This window comes from Centroberyx gerrardi, chromosome 21, assembly GCF_048128805.1.
Source record: "Centroberyx gerrardi isolate f3 chromosome 21, fCenGer3.hap1.cur.20231027, whole genome shotgun sequence".
NCBI lineage: Eukaryota > Metazoa > Chordata > Actinopteri > Beryciformes > Berycidae > Centroberyx > Centroberyx gerrardi.
In genome coordinates this window covers 355,697-380,451 of record NC_136017.1, presented here as the reverse complement: position 1 = coordinate 380,451, position 24,755 = coordinate 355,697, and the positions used below count along the sequence as shown (strand labels likewise).

The 24,755-nt window shown below is 47.4% G+C and overlaps 1 protein-coding gene across 1 annotated transcript; it reads right to left on the bottom strand.

Annotated features, from left to right (window-relative positions):
* Positions 1-2,384: 2,384 nt before the first annotated feature.
* Positions 2,385-20,519, bottom strand: iqcb1 (IQ motif containing B1). Its single transcript, XM_078291221.1, has 16 exons — positions 20,303-20,519; positions 19,523-19,533; positions 19,206-19,373; positions 18,406-18,569; positions 17,979-18,099; positions 16,473-16,551; positions 16,201-16,300; positions 15,508-15,680; positions 13,027-13,145; positions 12,758-12,876; positions 12,261-12,327; positions 9,925-10,000; positions 9,348-9,514; positions 9,095-9,232; positions 2,809-2,965; positions 2,385-2,626 (listed from the first exon to the last, which is right to left on the bottom strand). Exons 1-16 carry the CDS (start codon positions 20,517-20,519, stop codon positions 2,385-2,387), a joined length of 2,118 nt encoding a protein of 705 aa, XP_078147347.1.
* Positions 20,520-24,755: the final 4,236 nt, after the last annotated feature.

The following is a 24,755-nucleotide window of genomic DNA, read 5'->3' as shown; positions in this document are numbered from 1 at the left end:
TTGTTGCCACTAGTGGCTACTGGTAACTACTGGTGGCTACTAGTAACTACTGCTGACTATTGGTGGCTACTGGTAACTACTGGTAACTATTGGTGGTTACTGGTAACTATTGGTGGCTACTGGTAACTATTGGTGGCTACTGGTAACTACTGGTAACTATTGGTGGCTACTGGTGGCTACTAGTGGCTACTGGTAACTATTGGTGGCTACTGGTAACCAGTCGTTGCCACTAGTGGCTACTGGTAACTACTGGTGGCTACTAGTAACTACTGCTGACTATTGGTGGCTACTTGTAACCAGTCGTTGCTACTAGTGGCTACTGGTGGCTACTGGTAACTACTGGTAACCAGTCGTTGCTACTAGTGGCTACTGGTGGTTACTGGTAACTACTGGTGACCACTGGTGTCTACTGGTGGCTACTGGTGGTTACCGGTAACTACTGGTGACTACTGGTGGCTAGTGGTGGTTACCGGTAACTACTGGTGACCACTGGTGGCTACTGGTAACTACTGGTGGCTAGTTGTGTCTACTGGTAACTACTGGTGGCTACTGGTGGTTACCGGTAACTACTGGTGGCTAGTGGTGGTTACCGGTAACTACTGGTGGCTACTGGTGGTTACCGGTAACTACTGGTGGCTAGTGGTGGTTAACGGTAACTACTGGTGGCTACTGGTGGTTAACGGTAACTGGTGGCTAGTAGGACAGCACAATCAATTGTGTAATTGTATATCATAATTTTATTTTCACCAGTTAAAAAATACAGAACATCAACATTTCATTTGATCAGAAAGTCTCTGTGGTTGAAACAGACAGTCCAGATGTTGAAGCAGGAAAATAATCTGCTCCTCTAATCAATAATGATCAATAATAATCATGATCACATCATGAAATAAAACAAACTGCCGCCCCAGTGGACCAGCAGCACTGAGCAGACACATGTTTAACAGAGCGGCGCCCCCTGCTGCTGGAGCGAGAGAAGAATTATCTGTTGAAACATGTAAATATCTGTACAGTCCATCAAGCTGTGATTTGATGTAAAGAGATGAAAACATGTATTTGATTGACAGGGCTAAAGACCAATCAGAACATTGTAAGGAATGATGCATTTCCTGTTCCAGTTTGCTCTGTGATTTGTTGCTTCAGGTGTTTGTTGTTGCTGTAGTTCAGATATTTGATCTTAGTGGTTCAGTTTGTGTTGCTTTGCTTTACTGGGAAGATTTCTACCAGAGTCGGACGTCAGTTTAACCAAACCTCTGTCTACCAAACCTCCGTCTACCAAACCTCCGTCTACCAAACCTCCATCTACCAAACCTCCGTCTACCAAACCTCCATCTACCAAACCTCCATCTAACCAAACCTCCATCTACCAAACCTCCATCTACCAAACCTCCATCTAACCAAACCTCCATCTACCAAACCTCCATCTACCAAACCTCCATCTAACCAAACCTCCATCTAATCAAACCTCCATCTACCAAACCTCCATCTACCAAACCTCCATCTAACCAAACTTCCATTTAACCAAACCTCCATCTAACCAAACCTCCATCTAACCAAACCTCCATCTACCAAACCTCCATCTAACCAAACCTCCATCTAACCAAACCTCCATCTAACCAAACCTCCATCTAACCAAACCTCCATCTACCAAACCTCCATCTAACCAAACCTCCATCTACCAAACCTCCATCTACCAAACCATTATGTTACTTCTGTAGCAGTAAAGTTCCTCTACTTCTTAAAAATAATCTGTTTCCTGGAGGATTAGTAGGAAAATCAGACCGGTCAAACAGTTCATGTCACTTTTATTTGGTCACAGCCAGTAAATGTTAAAACGTTGTATTAATGTCACACACACACACACACACACACACATACACACACACACACACACACACACACACACACACACACACTCCTCATGCTTGTGGTTTCTGCGTCTGCTGAGGAAATGTCTGGAAAATCACAATCATGTCCCGATACTGTAGAGCTGTTACCATGGTTACCAGTGTGGTACTGCTGCAACACAGGTGCAGGATGGGAAGTGGTTACCACGGTTACCAGTGCGTGTGTTACAGTGCAGACTGTGAATGTATTGACTGTTGTTCTGTTGTTGTTGTGTGTCGCCGCCAAACTGCTGAGTAAAGTTTACAGTTTGAACACTGATGGTGTGAGACAGACAGAGAGATACTTAGAGAGAGAGAGATACTTAGAGAGAGAGAGAGACACTTAGAGAGAGACAGGAGAGAGAGAGAGACAGGTTACTGTGATTCTACACTGTGTCAATAAAGTTGAAAGTGAAGTGAATTGGTTTCAAGTCATTCCAACATTTTGAAGCAGAGCGATCGCTGCTCCTCTCAGTCGAGTCAGGTTAGCTCCGCCCATCAGCTGACTCCGCCTCCCAGGAACAGTCCTCCAAGCTCCGCCTCCAGCTCCTCCAGATGGGCGTGGCCAGGACGGGAAGTGATGTCATACGCGTTGGTCTCTCCCAGCGTCCTCCACCAGGGCAGCCGGCCAGCCCGCAGCGTTGCATTGTGGGATTGACGGGCGCGGGCGGCGACAGGAGCCGAGGGGCTCAGGAACATCTCAGCATCTGTCGCCGTGGCAACGGAGAGGGAGGGGGCATCTGGGGGATGGAGTTAGAAACATGTGTTGACGTGTTGTTGTGTGTGTGTGTGTTAGTGTGTGTTTCTGTGTGTGTGTGTGTGTGTTTCTGTGTGTGTGTGTGTGTTAGTGTGTTTCTGTGTGTGTTTCTATGTGTATGTGTGTGTGTGTGTGTGTGTGTGTGTGTGTGTGTGTGTGTGTTACCGCTCAGCTGCTCCAGCTGGGTGTGTATGTGCAGCAGCAGCTCCCCCCTCCTCTCCTCCTCCCTCCTCTCCTCCTCCTCCCCCCGCTGCAGCAGAGCCAGCAGGAGGCGCTGCACCTCCTCATGGAGAGACACACACTGCTGAGAGGACGCTGCAGACTGACAGACAGACAGGGAGAGAGAGACAGGCAGGGAGAGAGACAGGCAGGGAGAGAGACAGGAGGGAGAGAGAGAGACAGGAGGGAGAGAGAGACAGGAGGGAGAGAGACAGGAGGGAGAGAGACAGGCAGGGAGAGAGACAGGAGGGAGAGAGAGAGACAGGAGGGAGAGAGAGACAGGAGGGAGAGAGACAGGAGGGAGAGAGACAGGCAGGGAGAGAGACAGGAGGGAGAGAGAGAGACAGGAGGGAGAGAGAGACAGGAGGGAGAGAGACAGGAGGGAGAGAGAGAGACAGGGAGAGAGAGACAGGCAGGGAGAGAGACAGGCAGGGAGAGAGAGACAGGAGGGAGAGAGAGAGACAGGAGGGAGAGAGAGAGACAGGCAGGGAGAGAGACAGGCAGGGAGAGAGACAGGCAGGGAGAGAGAGACAGGAGGGAGAGAGAGAGACAGGAGGGAGAGAGAGACAGGAGGGAGAGAGAGAGACAGGGAGAGAGAGACAGGCAGGGAGAGAGACAGGCAGGGAGAGAGAGACAGGAGGGAGAGAGAGAGACAGGAGGGAGAGAGAGACAGGAGGGAGAGAGACAGGAGGGAGAGAGAGAGACAGGAGGGAGAGAGAGACAGGAGGGAGAGAGACAGGAGGGAGAGAGACAGGAGGGAGAGAGACAGGCAGGGAGAGAGACAGGAGGGAGAGAGAGAGACAGGAGGGAGAGAGAGACAGGGAGAGAGACAGGAGGGAGAGAGACAGGAGGGAGAGAGAGACAGGAGGGAGAGAGAGAGACAGGAGGGAGAGAGAGACAGGAGGGAGAGAGACAGGAGGGAGAGAGACAGGCAGGGAGAGAGACAGGAGGGAGAGAGAGAGACAGGAGGGAGAGACAGACAGGGAGAGAGAGACAGGCAGGGAGAGAGACAGGCAGGGAGAGAGACAGGAGGGAGAGAGAGAGACAGGAGGGAGAGAGAGACAGGAGGGAGAGAGACAGGAGGGAGAGAGACAGGAGGGAGAGAGACAGGCAGGGAGAGAGACAGGAGGGAGAGAGAGAGACAGGAGGGAGAGAGAGACAGGAGGGAGAGAGAGAGACAGGAGGGAGAGAGAGACAGGAGGGAGAGAGACAGGAGGGAGAGAGAGACAGGCAGGGAGAGAGACAGGAGGGAGAGAGACAGGCAGGGAGAGAGACAGGAGGGAGAGAGACAGGAGGGAGAGAGAGACAGGAGGGAGAGAGACAGGCAGGGAGAGAGACAGGAGGGAGAGAGACAGGAGGGAGAGAGAGACAGGAGGGAGAGAGACAGGAGGGAGAGAGAGAGGAGGGAGAGAGAGACAGGAGGGAGAGAGACAGGAGGGAGAGAGAGACAGGAGGGAGAGAGACAGGCAGGGAGAGAGACAGGAGGGAGAGAGAGACAGGAGGGAGAGAGACAGGAGGGAGAGAGACAGGAGGGAGAGAGAGACAGGAGGGAGAGAGACAGGAGGGAGAGAGACAGGAGGGAGAGAGAGACAGGAGGGAGAGACACAGGCAGGGAGAGAGACAGGAGGGAGAGAGACAGGAGGGAGAGAGAGACAGGAGGGAGAGAGACAGGCAGGGAGAGAGACAGGAGGGAGAGAGAGACAGGAGGGAGAGAGAGACAGGAGGGAGAGAGACAGGAGGGAGAGAGACAGGAGGGAGAGAGACAGGAGGGAGAGAGAGACAGGAGGGAGAGAGACAGGAGGGAGAGAGAGACAGGAGGGAGAGAGACAGGAGGGAGAGAGACAGGAGGGAGAGAGAGACAGGAGGGAGAGAGACAGGCAGGGAGAGAGAGACAGGAGGGAGAGAGACAGGAGGGAGAGAGAGACAGGAGGGAGAGAGACAGGCAGGGAGAGAGAGACAGGAGGGAGAGAGACAGGAGGGAGAGAGCGAGAGAGCAAAACAGAACAGATCAAAACTTAAAGCTGCACTAAGTGACTTCAGAGCCTGTAACAGTCCTGAAGCTGTGTGGAGACGTGATGATGTAAACAAACAAACAACAACACAGCAGCAGCTTGTTGTTGTTTTCTCCTCTTTCTCCTTGTCACAGTCGCCCGAGTAACGGCGAATCGATGAAGCGAGCGAGGAAATTGTTAAACTAGTAAACTGTTAAACCAGTAAACTGTTAAACTAGTAAACTGTTAAACCAGTAAACTTGTTAATCTAGTAAACTTGTTAAACCAGTAAACTGTTAAACCAGTAAACTGTTAAACCAGTAAACTTGTTAAGCTAGTAAACTTGTTAATCTAGTAAACTGTTAAACTAGTAAACTGTTAAACCAGTAAACTGTTAAACCAGTAAACTTAAGCTAGTAAACTTGTTAAACCAGTACTGTTAAACCAGTAAACTTGTTAAGCTAGTAAACTTGTTAAACCAGTACTGTTAAACCAGTAAACTTGTTAATCTAGTAAACTTGTTAAACCAGTAAACTGTTAAACTAGTAAACTTGTTAAACCAGTAAACTGTTAAACCAGTAAACTTGTTAATCTAGTAAACTTGTTAAACCAGTACTGTTAAACCAGTAAACTTGTTAATCTAGTAAACTTGTTAAACCAGTAAACTGTTAAACTAGTAAACTTGTTAAACCAGTAAACTGTTAAACCAGTAAACTTGTTAATCTAGTAAACTTGTTAAACCAGTAAACTGTTAAACTAGTAAACTTGTTAAACCAGTAAACTGTTAAACCAGTAAACTTGTTAAACTAGTAAACTTGTTAAACCAGTAAACTGTTAAACTAGTAAACTTGTTAAACCAGTAAACTTGTTAAACCAGTAAACTTGTTAAGCTAGTAAACTTGTTAAACCAGTAAACTGTTAAACTAGTAAACTGTTAAACCAGTAAACTGTTAAACCAGTAAACTTGTTAAACTAGTAAACTTGTTAAACCAGTAAACTGTTAAACTAGTAAACTGTTAAACCAGTAAACTCGTTAAACCAGTAAACTGTTAAACTAGTAAACTGTTAAACCAGTAAACTTGTTAAACCAGTAAACTGTTAAACTAGTAAACTTGTTAAACCAGTAAACTGTTAAATCAGTAAACTTGTTAAACCAGTAAACTTGTTAAACTAGTAAACTTGTTAAACCAGTAAACTTGTTAAACCAGTAAACTGTTAAACTAGTAAACTTGTTAAACCAGTAAACTGTTAAACCAGTAAACTTGTTAAACCAGTAAACTTGTTAAACTAGTAAACTTGTTAAACCAGTAAACTGTTAAACTAGTAAACTGTTAAACCAGTAAACTTGTTAAACTAGTAAACTTGTTAAACCAGTAAACTGTTAAACTAGTAAACTGTTAAACCAGTAAACTTGTTAAACCAGTAAACTGTTAAACTAGTAAACTTGTTAAACCAGTAAACTGTTAAACCAGTAAACTTGTTAAACCAGTAAACTTGTTAAACCAGTAAACTGTTAAACTAGTAAACTGTTAAACCAGTAAACTTGTTAAACTAGTAAACTTGTTAAACTAGTAAACTTGTTAAACCAGTAAACTGTTAAACTAGTAAACTTGTTAAACCAGTAAACTTGTTAAACCAGTAAACTGTTAAACCAGTAAACTTGTTAAACTAGTAAACTTGTTAAGCTAGTAAACTTGTTAAACCAGTAAACTTGTTAAACTAGTAAACTTGTTAAGCTAGTAAACTTGTTAAACCAGTAAACTGTTAAACCAGTAAACTTGTTAAGCTAGTAAACTTGTTAAACCAGTAAACTTGTTAAACCAGTAAACTGTTAAACTAGTAAACTGTTAAACCAGTAAACTTGTTAATCTAGTAAACTTGTTAAACCAGTAAACTGTTAAACCAGTAAACTTGTTAAACCAGTAAACTGTTAAACCAGTAAACTTGTTAATCTAGTAAACTTGTTAAACCAGTAAACTGTTAAACCAGTAAACTTGTTAAGCTAGTAAACTTGTTAAACCAGTAAACTGTTAAACCAGTAAACTTGTTAATCTAGTAAACTTGTTAAACCAGTAAACTTGTTAAACCAGTAAACTGTTAAACTAGTAAACTGTTAAACCAGTAAACTTGTTAATCTAGTAAACTTGTTAAACCAGTAAACTGTTAAACCAGTAAACTTGTTAATCTAGTAAACTTGTTAAACCAGTAAACTGTTAAACCAGTAAACTTGTTAAGCTAGTAAACTTGTTAAACCAGTAAACTGTTAAACTAGTAAACTGTTAAACCAGTAAACTTGTTAATCTAGTAAACTTGTTAAACCAGTAAACTGTTAAACCAGTAAACCTGCTGCCCGCCTCTTCACTTGTCATTGTGGGTCATGTGACCTTCAGCAGGAGAAAGATCGTGAGACTGGTGACCGGAGATATTTCTCAGAAGGAACGTTTATTTTAGCCGTTAGCCTTTATGAACAGTTTGTCCTTAAGGGCTTCTGTAGCCCAGAAGGTTTACTGTGTGTTTACAAAATGTGTTGCAGCTTCTGCCTCCCTCTAGTGGTCGGAAATACTTAGTGCAGCTTAAACTAGTTTGGTGGAACAGATCTGCTCTGTGCTGCACAGTCTGCCTGCAGCAAACAGTGAAGACTGTCAGTACAGATCTTCTTCTCTACTCAACCAGCTGATCCAGGTTCAGCCTGATGGGTTACATGACAGACGCCTGGGGTCACATGACAGGGACACGCCTAAGGTCACATGACAGGGACAGCCTGAGGTCACATGACAGGGACAGCCTGATGGGTCACATGACAGGGACACGCCTAAGGTCACATGACAGGGACACGCCTAAGGTCACATGACAGGGACAGCCTGAGGTCACATGACAGGGACAGCCTGATGGGTCACATGACAGGGACACGCCTAAGGTCACATGACAGGGACACGCCTAAGGTCACATGACAGGGACACGCCTAAGGTCACATGACAGGGACAGCCTGAGGTCACATGACAGGGACACATGACAGGGACACGCCTGAGGTCACATGACAGGGACACATGACAGGGACACGCCTGAGGTCACATGACAGGGACACATGACAGGGACACGCCTGAGGTCACATGACAGGGACAGCCTGAGGTCACATGACAGGGACACATGACAGGGACACGCCTGAGGTCACATGACAGGGACACATGACAGGGACACGCCTAAGGTCACATGACAGGGACAGCCTGAGGTCACATGACAGGGACACATGACAGGGACACGCCTGAGGTCACATGACAGGGACACATGACAGGGACACGCCTGAGGTCACATGACAGGGACACATGACAGGGACATGCCTAAGGTCACATGACAGGGACACATGACAGGGACACGCCTGGGGTCACATGACAGGGTCACATGACAGGGACACATGACAGGGACACGCCTGGGGTCACATGACAGGGACACGCCTGAGGTCACATGACAGGGACACATGACAGGGACACGCCTGAGGTCACATGACAGGGACACATGACAGGGACACGCCTAAGGTCACATGACAGGGACACATGACAGGGACACGCCTGAGGTCACATGACAGGGACACGCCTGAGGTCACATGACAGGGACACATGACAGGGACACGCCTAAGGTCACATGACAGGGACACATGACAGGGACACATGACAGGGACACGCCTGGGGTCACATGACAGGGACACGCCTGAGGTCACATGACAGGGACACATGACAGGGACACGCCTGAGGTCACATGACAGGGACACATGACAGGGACACGCCTGAGGTCACATGACAGGGACACATGACAGGGACACGCCTGAGGTCACATGACAGGGACACATGACAGGGACACGCCTGGGGTCACATGACAGGGACACGCCTGAGGTCACATGACAGGGACACATGACAGGGACACGCCTGAGGTCACATGACAGGGACACATGACAGGGACACGCCTGAGGTCACATGACAGGGACACATGACAGGGACACGCCTGAGGTCACATGACAGGGACACATGACAGTTTCACACTGCTCCATGTGGAGAAAGTTTCCAGAAAGCTCCTGCAAACTGCTGACAGACTTCTGTTACACTGATTGTCAGTTGTCACATGACTCAGAGGAAGAACCCAGGAACCAATCAGAACCCTCCTCTGGGGTCAGCATGACAGGTTAGCACACACATGCACACACACACACACACACACACACACACACACACACACACACAGTGACCTACAGGGTGCAGGGCGATGTATTCCTCCACCTGTCTCTTCAGCTCCGCCCTCCGGCTGTCCGTTAAACCCTTCTGACCAATCCAGAGAGAGGGGGTGGGCGGGGCCTTCAGGGCTCTGCGTTTCTTCAGGAAGCGACGCACCTGAAAGGGGGCGGAGTCAGCTGTCACTCAGTCTGACTGTCAACATGTTGACTAAATATTCAGCAACGAGCAACAATATGACAGATTGTGTGTGTGTGTGTGTGTGTGTGTGTACCGCTCTCTGCAGCGTGCGGGCGGCCTGCTGCTGTATGTGTGTGTGTGTGTGTTGCGGTGTGTGTGTGTGTGTGTTGTAGCGGCGTCGCTCTCTGAAGCCTCTCCAGAACTTCTGGATCACTACAGCAGCACAGCGCTCACACTCCGCCAGGTAGGACCGCACCTGCTCTGCTCACACACACACACACACACACACACACACACACACACACACAGGAAGAAAGTCAGTTGAAGAAGAAGAAAGTTGAGGGACTGTGATTCCAAAATAAGATGTACTACCAGTACTCCAAAAAAGTGACTTCTGTGTGTGAGTGAGTGTGTGTGTGAGTGTGTGTGAGTGAGTGTGTGAGTGTATGTGTGTGTGAGTGTGTGAGTGTGTGTGAGTTAGTGTGTGAGTGTATGTGTGTGTGAGTGTGTGAGTGTGAGTGTGTGTGTGTGTGTGTGAGTGAGTGTGTGAGTGTGTGTGTGTGTGTGTGTGTGTGTGTGTGAGTGAGTGTGTGAGTGTGTGTGTGTGTGTGTGTGTGTGTGTGTGTGTGAGTGAGTGTGTGAGTGTGTGTGTGTGTGTGTGTGTGTGTCACCAGGGGGCAGCAGGTGGAGCAGTTGTCTCTGTCTCTGGTGGAACTCCCTCCTCGCCCGCTGTCTCCTCAGACTCACCTGAACATCACATCACATCTCATCACATCTCATCTCATCTCATCTCATCTCATCTCATCACATCACATCACATCACATCACATCACATCACATCTCATCTCATCTCATCTCATCTCATCACATCACATCACATCACATCACATCACATCACATCACATCTCATCACATCACATCACATCACATCACATCTCATCACATCTCATCTCATCACATCTCATCACATCACATCACATCACATCTCATCTCATCACATCACATCTCATCACATCTCATCTCATCTCATCTCATCTCATCACATCACATCACATCACATCACATCTCATCTCATCTCATCTCATCACATCACATCACATCACATCACATCTCATCACATCACATCACATCACATCTCATCTCATCTCATCACATCACATCTCATCTCATCACATCTCATCACATCACATCACATCACATCACATCTCATCTCATCACATCACATCTCATCACATCTCATCACATCACATCACATCTCATCTCATCTCATCACATCACATCACATCACATCTCATCACATCTCATCTCATCACATCACATCACATCACATCACATCTCATCTCATCACATCTCATCACATCTCATCTCATCTCATCTCATCACATCACATCACATCTCATCTCATCTCATCTCATCTCATCACATCACATCACATCTCATCTCATCTCATCTCATCTCATCACATCACATCACATCACATCTCATCACATCTCATCTCATCTCATCACATCACATCTCATCACATCTCATCTCATCTCATCACATCACATCTCATCTCATCACATCACATCACATCACATCACATCTCATCACATCACATCACATCACATCACATCACATCTCATCTCATCTCATCTCATCTCATCTCATCTCATCTCATCTCATCACATCACATCACATCACATCACATCACATCACATCTCATCTCATCTCATCTCATCTCATCACATCACAAACATGAAGTGATTATTATGGATGCACCGATATGGAAATTTGGGGCCGATCCCGAGAGCCTGCCGATATTTTGTTTTGTATTGACCCGTTTGTGCCCTGCCAAAATAATCTATATTCTGCCCTTCATTATACTTTGCAATGAATATAGATTTAAGGATCAGCTTTTATTGTAATAACTTTCACATAACCAAAAATGCCTTTTTTAATTAAAATAAACAAATAAGTAGCTGTGTTTACATGGAGCCTTTTAATCTGAATAGCAGCCCAATCAGAATAAAAATGCCTCATATAAACGCCTCAATCAGAATAAACTGGCCGATCCGAATGAAATGCTGTTTAACCCTTTCATAATCCGGTCGATGGATAAAATTTCATCATGTAAACACTCATTCCGATCGCTTTCTTTACCTCGCCTCTTTCTGCACACGCTCGCGCATTTAACGTAAGTAACGTCGGTTACGTTAGCCTTTTTTTCCGGCAGGATTGGAATGGGTGTGCTTGTTATTAACACCGGGGCGCTCGGGCTTGATGTGGGCGGTGCAGCTCGTTTTTATATCTATATATATATATATATATATATATAAGTCCTGACTCCGCCTCTCCGGGCCAGTTTCGGTTTACAGGTGAAAATTACAAACGGACCGAATCACTGCGGGGACAAAACAAAACGTCTTTTTCTGACACTTATGGAGTCGTATGTTGTGATAAAACTGTTGCTTCATCAGAAAGAACAGCAGTAGAGAAATAACCGACGCAGGTCCATCTTTTAAAAACATCAGTCCGTGTTGGAGTGCTGATTCGGTGTTTTGCACGTCAGAAACTTTTATTCTGATTACATCCTGTGGAGCGTGTAAACACACATCTTAGTGCCATCGTTATATTTAGCGCTCATGTAAACACTTACGTGCCAATCTTCCTCCGGAATGATTTCATCCAGAATGAAAAAAAAGTCTCATGTAACCGCAGCTTGTTACCTCACGCTGATCGGCTGTCCTTCCATTCAAACTTCAACGTCTTTGGAACAGATTAGTGACGCAGTATGTTAATGAGTATCGGCCGATGAGCCGATCGTAGTCAACGATGCAAAAATCGTCCATTTCCGATATTCAACCGATAGATCAGCCTGTCCCTGTGACGGGCCGTGACCTTCTGCATGAACATGTCTGTCCGCCTGAAAACACGCATGACCTCTGTTCTGTACATGAAAAGGTGAGAAAAAGTACTACTGCAGTACTACCGCAATACTACTGCAGTAGTACTGCGGTTGTCCTACCTGGTACCTCAGCTCCTCCTCACAGTGCTGAGCCTCCTGCTGCTGCTGCTGCTGCCTCCTCCGAGCTCTGACACACACACACACACACACACACACACACACACACACACACATTAGCACTTCATGACAGACAGACAGACAGACTGTCAGTGTGTTTACTCTTCACTAACACTGCTGTGTGAAGCAGAATGAGACTGAAGCTCAGACTGAAACTACATTCTGTCTGTCTACCTGTCTACCTGTCTGTCTGTCTACCTGTCTGTCTGTCTGTCTGTCTACCTGTCTGTCTGTCTGTCTGTCTGTCTGTCTGTCTACCTGTCTGTCTACCTGTCTGTCTGTCTGTCTGTCTACCTGTCTGTCTGTCTGTCTGTCTGTCTGTCTGTCTGTCTGTCTACCTGTCTGTCTGTCTGTCTGTCTGTCTACCTGTCTGTCTGTCTGTCTGTCTGTCTACCTGTCTCTCTACCTGTCTGTCTCTCTGCCTGTCTGTCTGTCTGTACCTGTATCTCCTCTGCAGGCTGCTCACAGCTCTGTTGAGGCTCTTCACTCTCTGTCTGGTCTGATACGACCTCCAGGCCGCCTGCAGCACACACACCGCCCGCACACGCTCAGTCCAGTCCTGCTCTCTCACACACACACACACACACACACACACACACACACACACACACACACACACAGAGATCAGGTTCTGGAGCTGGAGAGAGAGTGAGAGATAGACAGGCAGGCAGGCAGACAGACAGACAGACAGGTATACAGACAGACAGACCTGGGCAGAGTGGGCGTGGCTTGCTGTGTGTCTGTCAGACTGGAGGAGTGTGATCAGCTGATCTATTTCCTGGTCGAAGCCCCGCCCCCTCCAGTCTTTGTCCAATAGACTGTCCAGACCTGCTGACAGACAGACAGTCAACACTCTGAATAGATGTTAATATGTCAAACTGTATACATGTATAAACACGTTTTATAAATACAATGTTGTCTCTCAGTACATTTCATAGAGAAACTGATATAAATACAGATAATACAGTCCAGGCTGAACCAGTTTGGACCGGTTCAGACCGCTTCAAACTGGTGATGCATCGAAATTAAAATTCTTGGCCGAGGCCAAAGCTGAATTTCAGGAAACACTGGGCCAAATACTGAATATTGCTTTTGATTTATTTATTTTTATTACAAAACTTGAGAGGACATCAGTAACCCACAAAGTATCATGGACACTCCTCTCTCCCAGGGTTTGGTATATTGCAGAGGGACTTTTATTCTGAAGGGCTGTGTGAACTGTGTGCGGCAGCGTGGAAGTGATGTCATCAGACAGGATGTTTGATGGCTGAAGGAAGGAAAGCAGGTGGAGTCTGGTTACGACTCCACCAAACCAACACCATGCAGCCTGGTGGAGGCTGACGCTCCTCCTGCAGAGAAACCATGTGACCAGTGATGTCATGACCGCATCACGGACTGACATGTTCGCTGCCATTCACTTTTCAGCATGTGTTGCTGGTGCTGTGATGAACAGCCTCACATTGTATTTTTACTCATTTCTATTATTCATTCATCACTGTTTTCGGTGGCTGAACATTCAGCGCATCCCTAGTTGAAACCAGACTGAACCGGTTCAGACCAGTTGGAACCGGTTGGATCCGGTTGAAAGAAACCTACACTCAACCCATCTCAGGTTGAAAGTTACAGGCCGGTTTCACTCCTCACCTTCCTTTCCAAGACTCTTGAGCGCTCAGTCTTTAATCAAGTCTCTGAATTCCTTTCTGAGAACAACCTGTATGATCCTAACCAGTCTGGCTTCTACAGAGACCGCGCTCTCGTCTGTAGTGGAAACTCTGCGATCAGCTAGAGCTGCCGGTCAGTCCTCTGTTCTAATGTTGCTCGACCTATCGGCTGCCTTTGACACGGTGAACCACCAAATCCTCCTCTCCACACTCGCTGAGCTCGGCTTCTCAGGATCTGCTCTCCGCCGGTTTGAGTCCGACCTCTCAGGGAGATCCTTTAGAGCGTCTTGGAGAGGGAAGTGTCTAAATCCCACTGCTGGTCCACAGGGGAACCTCAAGGGTCAGTGCTTGGACCCCTTCTCTTTTCAATATACACCACCTCACTTGGTGCAGTCATCCGCTCACACGGCTTCTCGTACCATTCATATGCTGACGACACCCGGCTCCTCCTGTCGTTCCCGCCGGACGACCCCACGGTCTCGGCGCGGATATCGGCACGCCTCGCCGATATCTCGGCACGGATGAAGGAACGCCACCTTCGGCTTAACCTGTCAGAGACTGAGCTCCTTGTCATCCCAGCCGGTCCCTCTGTACAACAACAGATCAGTATCCAGCTCGAATCAGCTCAGCTCATTCCCACAAAGTCTGCCAGAAGCTTGGGTGTCATGACTGATGACCAACTAACCTTTAAGGAGCGTGTGGCTTCTGTTGCTCGGTCATGTGGATTTGCCCTGTACAACATCAGGAAGATCAGACCCAGCCTGTCTGAACATGCAGCACAACTCCTGGTACAGGCTCTTGTAATATCAGCCTTGACTCCTGCAGCTCCTTCCTGGCAGCGCTCCCGGCATGTACGCTCAAACCTCTGCAGATGATCCAGAACGCGGCGTGCGTCTGGTCTTCAACCGGCCCAAAACAGCACATGTCACTCCTCTGTTCATATCCCTCCACTGGCTCCCCTCGCTGCCCGCATCAAGTTCAAGTCCTTGATGCTCGCCTACAAAGCGGCAACCAAAACGGCTCCGACCGACCTGAACTCCCTCATTCTGGTCTACGCTCCCTCCCGCCCACTACGCTCTGACAAGGAGCGGTGCCTGGTGCTGCCGCCACAACAAGGCCCTAAGTCTCTATCCAGACTCTTCTTCTGTGGTTCCTCGGTGGTGGACCGAGTTACCAAACTCCATTCGATCCGCAGAGTCCCTCTCAATCTTTAAGAAAAGGCTAAAGACCCAGCTCTTTAGTGAACACCTTCTCACCTGATGGACTGTGTAATTGCTAAAAAAAAAAAAAATTCTTTATCTACCTCTGCCCTCTGCCCTCTGCCTCGTGGCTCCTCTGTCCTGTCGGACCAGATCTGATCTTCATGGCTCTTACTCTCGTCGTTCTCTCCTGACTAGATCCTTGTTTGTGTTGTATTAAATCTCATGTGTACGTCGCTTTGGATAAAAGCGTCTGTCAAATTGTAATTGTAATTGTAATTGTAATTGTAATTGTAATTGTAATTGTAAGCGGTTCCGGGCGACTCTGACCTCTGAATCTGCGCAGGAGCGGCTGGAGGCGGAGCTCCAGCTGACTGGCGATGAGGAGGACCAATCGCACGGCGGCCCCGCCCACCGTGGCGTCAGAGCTGACGGCTAATTGGCCGACAGCGTCGTTCAGCAGCAACATGACAGAATCCTCAGTCAACCCAGACAGGAAGTCACTGCAGAGAGAGAGAGACAGAGAGAGAGAGAGACAGAGAGAGAGAGACAGAGAGAGAGAGAGAGCGAGAGAGAGACAGAGAGAGAGACAGAGAGAGAGACAGAGAGACAGAGAGAGAGAGAGAGACACCGAGAGAGACAGAGAGAGAGAGAGACAGAGAGAGAGAGACACAGAGAGACAGAGAGAGAGAGAGAGACAGAGAGAGAGAGAGAGAGACAGAGAGACAGAGAGAGAGACAGAGAGAGAGAGAGAGAGACAGAGAGAGAGAGAGAGACACAGAGAGAGACAGAGAGAGAGAGAGACAGAGAGAGAGAGACACAGAGAGACAGAGAGAGAGAGAGAGACAGAGAGAGAGAGAGAGAGAGACAGAGAGACAGAGAGAGAGAGAGAGAGAGACAGAGAGAGAGAGAGAGAGAGAGAGGAGTCTCAGTGTGTGTGTGTGTCTCAGTGTGTGTGTGTCTCAGTGTCTGTGTCTCAGTGTGTGTGTATGTGTATGTGTGTGTGTGTGTGTGTGTGTGGACCTGCTGGCTGTACAGATGTGAATCCACAGCGACACACACAGCAGAGAGACGGTGACATCATCACACATCTGGAGCTGCTCATAATGAAGAGAGCTGAGAACTGACAGACAGACAGACAGGTGGACAGAGAGAGAGACAGGTAGAGAGAGAGAGACAGACAGATAGAATATTATTCTTCTTCTCTGCAGGTTAAAACACAAACTGATTATGACCTGATGTCATCCATCCATGTCATCGGTCTGTCTGAACCAATCAGATACTGAGATACTGACCCTGGGTGGTGAGCTGTCTGTGGGCTCTGAGCAGACAGACAACTGAGTCCAGCACCGTCCTGAGCAGACAGACACCCTGCTGGAGGGAGGGAGAGAGGGAGAGAGAGAGAGAGAGAGAGAGAGAGAGAGAGAGAGAGAGAGAGGGAGGGAGAGAGAGAGAGAGAGAGGGAGAGAGAGAGGGAGGGACAGAGAGAGAGAGAGAGGGAGGGAGAGAGAGAGAGAGGAGAGAGAGAGGGAGGGAGAGAGAGAGAGAAGGGAGAGAGAGAGGGAGGGGACAGAGAGAGAGAGAGAGGGAGGGAGAGAGAGAGGGAGAGAGAGGGGGGGAGGGAGAGAGAGAGGGAGGGAGGGAGAGAGAGAGGGAGAGAGAGAGGAGGGAGAGGGAGGGAGAGAGAGAGAGAGAGGGAGAGAGAGAGAGGGAGAGGGAGGGAGAGAGAGAGAGAGAGGAGAGAGGGAGAGAGAGAGAGGGAGAGGGAGGGAGAGAGAGAGAGAGAGAGACAGTAAGTGACAAATAAGCTATTTGACTCCAGATTGTAACTTAAAAGAAAGGGAAGACAGGAGAGGAAGACAGGCAGAGAGGAAGACAGGCAGGAGAGGAAGACAGGCAGGAGAGGAAGACAGGCAGAGAGGAAGACAGGCAGGAGAGGAAGACAGGCAGGAGAGAAAGACAGGAGAGGAAGACAGGCAGGAGAGGAAGACAGGAGAGGAAGACAGGCAGAGAGGAAGACAGGCAGGAGAGGAAGACAGGCAGGAGAGGAAGACAGGCAGGAGAGAAAGACAGACAGGAGAGGAAGACAGGAGAGGAAGACAGGCAGAGAGGAAGACAGGCAGGAGAGGAAGACAGGCAGGAGAGGAAGACAGACAGGAGAGGAAGACAGGCAGAGAGGAAGACAGGCAGGAGAGGAAGACAGGCAGGAGAGAAAGACAGACAGGAGAGGAAGACAGGCAGAGAGGAAGACAGGCAGGAGAGGAAGACAGGCAGGAGAGAAAGACAGACAGGAGAGGAAGACAGGCAGAGAGGAAGACAGGCAGGAGAGGAAGACAGGCAGGAGAGAAAGACAGACAGGAGAGGAAGACAGGAGAGGAAGACAGGCAGAGAGGAAGACAGGCAGGAGAGGAAGACAGGCAGGAGAGGAAGACAGACAGGAGAGGAAGACAGGCAGAGAGGAAGACAGGCAGGAGAGGAAGACAGGCAGGAGAGAAAGACAGACAGGAGAGGAAGACAGGCAGAGAGGAAGACAGGCAGGAGAGGAAGACAGGCAGGAGAGAAAGACAGACAGGAGAGGAAGACAGGCAGAGAGGAAGACAGGCAGGAGAGGAAGACAGGCAGGAGAGAAAGACAGACAGGAGAGGAAGACAGGCAGAGAGGAAGACAGGCAGGAGAGGAAGACAGGCAGAGAGGAAGACAGGCAGGAGAGGAAGACAGGCAGGAGAGAAAGACAGACAGGAGAGGAAGACAGGCAGAGAGGAAGACAGGCAGAGAGTAAGACAGGAGGAAGCAGGTCTCACCTTTCCTGCTCGTCTCGTCAGCTGACTGGCCAATGACAGAAGAGCGTCCATAAGCGACGGCAGCAGCAGCCTATGAAACGCCTCGGAGTGTTGGTCAGGCTCCGCCCCCACACAGCAGGAGCTGCAGACAGACAGGTGGAGAGACAGACAGACAGGTGGAGAGACAGACAGACAGGTGGAGAAACAGACAGACAGGTGGAGAAACAGACAGACAGGTGGAGAGACAGAGAGACAGACAGACAGGTGGAGAGACAGACAGGTAGACAGACAGACAGGTGGAGAGACAGACAGACAGGTGGAGAGACAGACAGGTAGACAGACAGACAGGTGGAGAGACAGACAGGTCAACATGAGGAGCATACTGTTAGAAGACAAATTAGCTGCTCTTCAGACTTTATTTTGACCTCTGACCTCTGACCCTCAGTACCTGGTGAGCTGGGCCAGCCTGACAGCAGTAGCTCCGCCCCCCTGGCCTCTGGCAGCAGTAGCTCCGCCCCCCTGGCCTCTGGCAGCATTGGCTCCGCCCCCCTGCAGGCGCAGTGTGCGGACGCTCCAGTCCAGCAGACCGGACCGGAACAGATCAGTCTGCAGCTGAGTTAGCTCCGCCCCCGACACCCTGCTGAGAGCAGCTACACACACACACACACACACACACACACACACACACACACACACACACACACACACACACACACACACACACACACCAAGGTTAGGACGGTAAGGACGCCTCTGTTCCTGACATCATCACAAAGCGACGGCGACGCCTCTGTTCCTGACATCATCACAAAGCGACGGCGACGCCTCTGTTCCTGACATCATCACAAAGCGACGGCGACGCCTCTGTTCCTGACATCATCACAAAGCGACGGCGACGCCTCTGTTCCTGACATCATCACAAAGCGACGGCGACGCCTCTGTTCCCTGGATATATTATAGTGTATTTTATAAGTGAACACACTGAGCTGGCTGACAGGTTTTTACTGCAGAGATGAAGTCTGAAGTCTGAAGGTGTTTTTCCCTGTAGACACATCAGCTGATCAGACTGAGGCTGCTCTGTCGGGTCTTAGTGATCCAGCTCTCCAGCTCTCCTTCTCTCCTTCTCTCCATCTCTCCATCTCTCCTTCTCTCCAGCTCTACTTCTCTCCATCTCTCCATCTCTCCTTCTCTATATTCCTTTTGGTTTCAATTATAAATATTCATCATGGACTCCAGTAAAATAGATACTGACTTCTCGGCTGTGCAGAAGGTCTGGATCCTGCAGAAGATCTGGATCCTGCAGAAGGTCTGGATCCTGCAGAAGATCTGGATCCTGCAGAAGGTCTGGATCCTGCAGAAGATCTGGATCCTGCAGAAGGTCTGGATCCTGCAGAAGGTCTGGATCCTGCAGAAGGTCTGGTGAAGTATTCAATGACTTTGTGTTGCAGCCACATATTTCAATATGAGAGTTAAACTGGGAATGTGAACTGTGTTCCTCCGCCTTCCCAACACAGGATGGACCCAAAACTTCAGCTGAGTTCCACCTGACATCAGCTGGACCTCACCTGCAGCTCACCTAAACCAGCAGACCGAAACAGCCGGTCCAACACAGACCGAGACACAACAGCCGGTCCAACACAGACCGAGACACAACAGCCGGTCCAACACAGACCGAGACACAACAGCCGGTCCAACACAGACCGAGACACAACAGCCGGTCCAACACAGACCGAAACACAACAGCCGGTCCAACACAGACCGAGACACAACAGCCGGTCCAACACAGACCGAAACACAACAGCCGGTCCAACACAGACCGAGACACAACAGCCGGTCCAACACAGACCGAGACACAACAGCCGGTCCAACACAGACCGAGACACAACAGCCGGTCCAACACAGACCGAGACACAACAGCCGGTCCAACACACAACACTCTGCAGTCCCACTACAGGATCACAGTAACTGTCAGTTACAGTTACAGTAACATTATACTGTAGTGTTACAGTTACAGTAACATTATACTGTAGTGTTACAGTTACAGTAACATTATACTGTAGTGTTACAGTTACAGTAACATTATACTGTAGTGTTACAGTTACAGTAACATTATACTGTAGTGTTACAGTTACAGTAACATTATACTGTAGTGTTACAGTGATGTTAGGCTCCTCCTCCAGTCCAGAGCTATCTTTATAGTTTAAACTCACTTCAGACTCACTGTAAGTCACTACTGTAATACTACAGTCAGTATTACAGTAACACTACAATCAGTATTACAGTAATACTTCATTCAGTATTACAGTAATACTACAGTTAGTACTACAGTAGTTTTAGGTTCCTACCCTCCAGTCCGGAGACGAACAGGTTGGTTTTCTGCTCCGGTTTGATGTCTGGATCCTCCAGCAGCTGCTTCAGCTCCGACACGACCGGCAGCACCGGGACCACCGGCAGCACCGGGACCACCGGGACCACCGGCAGCACCGGGACCACCGGCAGCACCGGGACCACCGGGACCACCGGGACCACCGGCAGCACCGGGACCACCAGAGCCGGGTCCATCCTGCTCATCTAACCCAGAACCAGGTGTTTTATTTAAAAGCTTCGCTGATTTAGAAGCTTGTAGTTCAGATTAATTTAATAAACCGGCGACGTTAACTCGTTAAAAAGCTTTAACGTGAGTTTAAAAACCTGCGCGTTGACGTTAGAAAGCTCTAACGTTGATTTGAGCTCGAAATCAGCTGAAGCTAACGCCGTTAGCCAAGTTAGCCCAGCCGGACGCTCTTCCGTTTCTACGGTAACGTTACGTCATCAGGCTGCGACGGAGCCAAGGCTCCGTTTGTTCTGTAATCTCTCTCTCTCTCTCTCTCTCTCTCTCTCTCTCTCTCTCTCTCTCTCTCTCTCTCTCTCTCTCTCTCTCTCTCTCTCTCTCTCTCTGTCTCTCTCTCTCAAATTCAAATTCAAATTTGCTTTATTAGCATGAATGTCACAACAACAATATTGCCAAAGCATCAAGAATCAATGAAACAAAACAATATGAACACAACATTAAGATTGCTACATATTAATTATATATATACAGTATATCCTCTGCATGTGTGTGTGTGTGAGTGCTGATGAGGGTTTATGTTTAGGGAAGGATGAAGGGGGACAGCAGCCATATTGAAATGAATCCCCAGTTAACAGTAATGTTATGGATCCTATAGGAACAGAGTCATTCATTCAGTGACCATCTCCCCAATTACATTTCAACAGATCACATCATACTGTGTGTGTGTGTGTGTCTAGGTCACTCACTGTCCCTCAGGTTGTGGCATGTTGATACATATTGGGCAGCAAGATATGCCCTGTCTCCTTCTCCTAGGAGTATTTTTAATTTTGAGAGGTCATTAAGCTCTTTGAAATCTGAAATTACAGAGTTGAACTTGTTAAAGTAAACGTTCCTTATTTCATCGAATGTTTTACATTGTAGGAGGAAGTGCATCTCTGTCTCAGCCTCACCCTAACCCTAACCCTGGGTGAAGAATTCAGTTTGTTTGTCTCCAATTTTAACAGCACACCTATTTTCCAATACATTGATTTAACCAGATCATACATTTTGCTCCCTATACCACAATGTAGAAGTCTGTAATAGAGCCCTTCAGGCCAAATAAAGTCGAAAGCTTTCTTGAAATCAATAAAACAAGTGAATATCTTACCATTTTTTGTTTGGTGTACATAGATAGATAGATAGATACTTTTATTTGTCCCCGTGGGGAAATTGGTTTGCAGCAAAATCACAAGGCATTTCATCACAACATCACAAAGTCACCAGTAGACATAATCAAACATACCCATATCATAATAGTCACCAATAGACATACAAAGTCATCAATAGACATACTCGTAGACATAATAGACATACTCGTACATATACCCATACACATACCAGGAGGGGGGGGGCAAACCAGCTGGACATCTTTGTGTCCAGGAAGGTGCATTACCTGTTTAAAAATTGAATGGCTTGTGGAACACATGAAAACTTGGATCTATTTTTAGTGAATAGAGGGGGGCAATATCGTCGCCCAGATGGCAGCAATTCAAATGAGGAGGCAGGTGCCTCTGGTCACCCACAATGTTGTTTGCCTTCTTCAGCGTTCTATCTCTGTAGATGCATCTCTGTTTGTTAATTAAAGTGTGAAGGGTATATACATGGTCGGTGGTGCGGTGTTTTGGGAGGAAGCCAATTTGATTTTTACTCAAGATGGAGTGTTCATCAAGGAAATCTAGTATTCTCTTATTTAGAATACTACAGAATAATTTACCCAGACAGCTGCTGACACAGATGCCACGGTAGTTACCAGGTCTGATTTGTCCCCACTCTTATGGATGGGGGAAATGAGCCCTTTGCACCAGATATCAGGAAAACATCCTGACTGTAACACCATATTGAATTATACATATATATGTATATATATATATATATATAATACTCTCTCTCAATTCAATTCAATTCAATTCAATAAGCTTTATCTCTCTCTCTCTCTCTCTCTCTCTCTCTCTCTCTCTACCGTGTCCAGCCCATTCTCTCTCTGTGCTCTGCTGCCCTCTGGTGGTTAGACGTCACTACAGCAGATTATATGCTGTCCGCCAAACTCTATTCAAAAATCTGTCAGTTTAATGCTACTTTGCTTATCGGCAAACATACATACATACATACATACTTTTCTGAATCGTTACAGTCTTCTGGTAAATCCGGCTTATAAATGAATCACTGAGCAGTAAAAACAACAAAAAAAACAACAACAACTTGTTTCAATTATTTCAAACTGCTCTCTACCGCCCTCTGCAGTGTATTTCCATCCACAGCAGTCTGAACCTGTCTCACCACCCACAGCAGTCTGAACCTGTCTCACCACCCACAGCAGTCTGAACCTGTCTCACCACCCACAGCAGTCTGAACCTGTCTCACCACCCATAGTAACCTGTCTCACCACCCACAGCAGTCTGAACCTGTCTCACCACCCACAGCAGTCTGAACCTGTCTCACCATCCACAGCAGTCTGAACCTGTCTCACCACCCATAGTAACCTGTCTCACCACCCACAGCAGTCTGAACCTGTCTCACCACCCACAGCAGTCTGAACCTGTCTCACCACCCACAGGAGTCTGAACCTGTCTCACCACCCACAGCAGTCTGAACCTGTCTCACCATCCACAGCAGTCTGAACCTGTCTCACCACCCACAGCAGTCTGAACCTGTCTCACCACCCACAGCAGTCTGAACCTGTCTCATCACCCACAGCAGTCTGAACCTGTCTCACCACTCACAGCAGTCTGAACCTGTCTCACCATCCACAGCAGTCTGAACCTGTCTCACCACCCACAGCAGTCTGAACCTGTCTCACCACCCACAGCAGTCTGAACCTGTCTCATCACCCACAGCAGTCTGAACCTGTCTCACCACTCACAGCAGTCTGAACCTGTCTCACCACCCATAGTAACCTGTCTCACCACCCACAGCAGTCTGAACCTGTCTCACCACCTTCTGTAGTTTATGTAATACTAATAATAAGTTCATAATGCTACAGTGTGTAGTTTCAGTTCTGGCCTCTTGGTGGCGCTGCAGCTTCAGTTTAAACAGCTGATTATGGAAAGTAGCTCCTATGAGAAAATGACAAGTTGGGAAAATGAGAACCTCAGGGAATTATTGGATAATTTAGTGAATATGTATTGAAGGGAGGAAAACATTTATAATGTTGGCAAATAATTTTAAGTGGGAAGTAAAATGTATCTAAAAATATTTCAGTGTTTCAGAACTGACAGACAGACAGAGCTGCAGGAACTCTGTCTGTTGTCTTCACCGTTAAAATGATGATAACAAGTTAAAAAACAGGCAGACAGACAGGCAGGCAGACAGACAGGCAGACAGACAGACAGGCAGACAGACAGGCAGGCAGACAGACAGGCAGAAAGACAGGCAGGCAGAAAGACAGGCAGGCAGAAAGACAGGCAGGCAGACAGACAGGCAGACAGACAGGCAGGCAGACAGACAGACAGGCAGACAGACAGACAGGCAGACAGACAGGCAGGCAGACAGACAGGCAGAAAGACAGGCAGGCAGACAGACAGACAGGCAGACAGACAGGCAGGCAGACAGACAGACAGGCAGACAGACAGGCAGAAAGACAGGCAGGCAGAAAGACAGGCAGGCAGACAGACAGAAAGGCAGGCAGCAGCTTTATTCTGATCTGCATATTTTCATTCATTATTCATTAGTTATTTATATATATATATATGTATATATATGTATATACATATATATATATATATATGTATATATATATATATATACAGTATATATATACAAGATTATTTTATTAGGATAAACCCCTTGAGATGAACCATCTTGTTTTCGAGGAGGTCCTAACAGATAATACAATCAAAAACAACAACAACAACAACAACAAAAACATGAAAGTAGTAAGACAACAACAATATAACAATCACCAATTCGACAGACACACTACCACTAGACAATCAATACTGAGATACACAAACATTAGATCAATGAGTCATGAGTAAATACAACCACTAGATGGCCACGAGGAGGCCATGGACAAATGCTTGCCCAGCAAAAAGAGAATATAATAAAGAATAAAGAATATACAGTGTACTGGATATAACTGAAACATGTACAAATGATCTCAAAATAAGAAGACAAAGCATTTTTAAACATGTGAAATGATGTCAAGGATCGTTTGTCTGAAGGTGAGTCATTCCAGTCTGAAGGAGCCTGAAACATAAAGGCTGAAAGTG